At 39.6% G+C, this 2795-nt stretch overlaps 1 protein-coding gene across 1 annotated transcript; it reads left to right on the forward strand.

Moving 5' to 3' along the window:
- Positions 1–427: 427 nt before the first annotated feature.
- On the forward strand, positions 428–2517 carry LOC136181182 (stonustoxin subunit alpha-like; the record flags this gene model as incomplete). Its single annotated transcript, XM_065961764.1, has 1 exon — positions 428–2517. A coding segment is annotated over one exon (627 nt), but the record flags the coding sequence as incomplete, so codon positions are not given.
- Positions 2518–2795: the final 278 nt, after the last annotated feature.

The raw sequence follows: 2795 nt of genomic DNA on the forward strand, positions 1-2795 counted from the left end.
TCATTCTATCATGCTGCAGGTTATTCTCCCACACAGACGCGTCTCCCCCTCCCCTTTTGCTCTTAGTTTGAGCGGGATCATCGCTGAAAATGAAAACAAAACTTAAGAGTAAGTCTGTAAAAAGAACTCCATTCCGGTTATATGCAACTGTCCAGACCAACAGGACTCGAGGAACTACTAATCTGCACAGTTTATGTTTGAACTTTTTTACAAGTTACTAACTAAAAGCTGTGTCCCATACCAGCAGCCGCAGCCTTCCTCCACCCTGAGGTGTGCTTCTGCTTTGCGGTCCGTGTGGGAACACAGATTAAATCACTTTTGTTCAGCGCGTACTCAGATCAGTCCTGTACTGAAACGGTCCGGTCCGAGTACGTGTACCTTTACACCCCTATCAGTAAGTGTCAGTAAAGTTGTTGATGAATGAACAGATGATAACCTGCAGCTGTGTTGTGTCTCGTTCTCTCCATCAGACGCCTGTGAGCTGGAACTGGACACAAACACAGTGAACAGAAACCTGAAACTGTCTGACAACAACAGGAAGGTGACATATGTGAAGGAGCTTCAGTCATATCCTGATCATCCAGACAGATTTGATAACTTGTGGCCTCAGCTGCTGTGTAGGACTGGTCTGACTGGTCGCTGTTACTGGGAGGTCGAGTGGAGAGGAGATGTTTATGTATCAGTGAGTTACAGAGGAATCAGAAGGAGAGGAAACAGTTATGAATGTTCGTTTGGATTTAATGATCAGTCCTGGAGTCTGTACTGCTCTGAAGGTTACTCTGTCAGACACAATAACAGAAGAACAGAGATCTTCTCCTCCTCCTACTCCTCCTCTTCCTCCTCTTCTTCCTCCTCCTCCTCCTCCTCCTCTGTCTCTCACAGAGTAGCAGTGTATGTGGACTGTCCTGCTGGCTCTCTGTCCTTCTACAGAGTCTCCTCTGACACACTGATCCACCTCCACACCTTCAACACCACATTCACTGAACCTCTCTATCCTGGGTTTAGACTCTGGTCTCGTGGTTCTTCAGTGTCTCTGTGTCGTCTGTCGGTCTGAGAAACACTGCTGACTGAAGATCAGCTGACTCTGTTCACTCTGTCCAGCTGGTCTGTTTCATGGTTGGGGGGTGTGATAATGGGGGGTGGGGGTGGTAATGGGGGTTAAATGTTCTACATTACAGAAAAACAATGGACCCCCTTCTTTAATGTCTGTATTGTTCTGATCTCACCAATAAAAAACAAGTGACAATTAAACAATTAAAGTCCTCCTCCTGCTGTCTTGATATTGGCAGCAGGAGGAGGAGTCATGGCTCCAGATCTGTTACAAATGGTAAACTTGTCTCTCAGGTGTCTTCCCACAGGCCCTGAAAACAGCAGTCATCAAGCCACTACTAGAAAAGAACAATCTAGACAATAATGAATCATTACAGGCCTATATCAAATCTTCCTCTGTGAGGTCAAATGATAGACAAAGCTGTGTTTCAGAAGTTAAATAACTTCTTGATATTGAACAACTGTTTGGATGTCTTCCAGTCAGGTTTTGGACCAAACCGCAGCACTGAGACAGCTCTGGTTAAAGTGTTTCATGACATCCGTTTAAACACAGACAGAACCTCAGTCTAAGTTCTTCTTGGGTAACACTTTATATGAAGGTCCTTGAAATAAGCTGTTATTACCATCAAATCTGCTGTATAAGACACACTTTAAACCCTCAGGCATCAGTTTAATTTACTACCCTCTTAAGTCATTAAGGACAAATATGTCCACTTCCAAAAATCTGCTATAAAAATAGAACAGATTACTTTTTTTGTTGCTTTTTTCTGCATTAATCTCTTAAACAACTTCCGCCCTGCTCAAAACTACATAACATTCAATCATTTTGAGGATTTTAACCCTATAGATGCCAATTTTATTACTTGATCACTGTTGTTATTTATAAAAATTTTTTTTCCATATAACAAATATTTGGTGGCTTTTAAAAAAAACAGTCTTGGATATGTCAAAGATTAGCCAAAATATTGATTTAGATGCATTGTTAGTTTTTCTGTAGCATCAGATTTAAAATGTACTACCCTCTTGAGACATTAAGGATAAAAATGTTCACTTCCAAAATCTGCTATAAAAATAATACAGATTAATTTTTTTTCTGCTTTTTTAGGTTAAATCTTTTGATCAACTTCAGTCCTGATCAAAACGATCAAATATTACTTTTTTGATATTTTTCAAATGTCTAGTAACCCAAATTGCTGATACTGCTTGATTTACTTCTATTTTTGGTACTTTCTCTCTGGATGTATATAGTTTTATTACGGCTCCCTTGAGTAGCCACAAAAAAATAAAAACAAGTCCACAGAGGCTAGCTTATGTAGATATAAGGTTTAAACTGTAATCTAAGAAATCAGAAGAATGTTGTACGTTGTGTATGTACTTATGTCTTGATTATTTGTAATTGTAATGACAATGTACTATGGCACATTAACAAGAAAATTAAAAAAGATATGTATATATATATAAATAAAATAAGACATACTGCAAGAAGCTTATTGGATGTGATTCTCAAGCCATTTGAAAAATGGTCCAAGAAACTCGCAAAATGAAGAGAGCTAAATCAGTCAGACAGTTTCTCCTCAGGAATGATGTCAGCAGAACGATTACAGGCAAGAGGGACACAATAACTAAAGAGACAGAGGAGGCTACTGTCTGATACTTTACTTACTCTCTACAAGTAATATGTGTCAGAGCACCAACACATTTCCTATGCCTTCCTCTGTGGTCAGAGACCATTTTGGGTTGTTCCA

The sequence above is a fragment of the Labrus bergylta genome, chromosome 2, assembly GCF_963930695.1.
Source record: "Labrus bergylta chromosome 2, fLabBer1.1, whole genome shotgun sequence".
NCBI classification, from domain to species: Eukaryota; Metazoa; Chordata; class Actinopteri; order Labriformes; family Labridae; genus Labrus; species Labrus bergylta.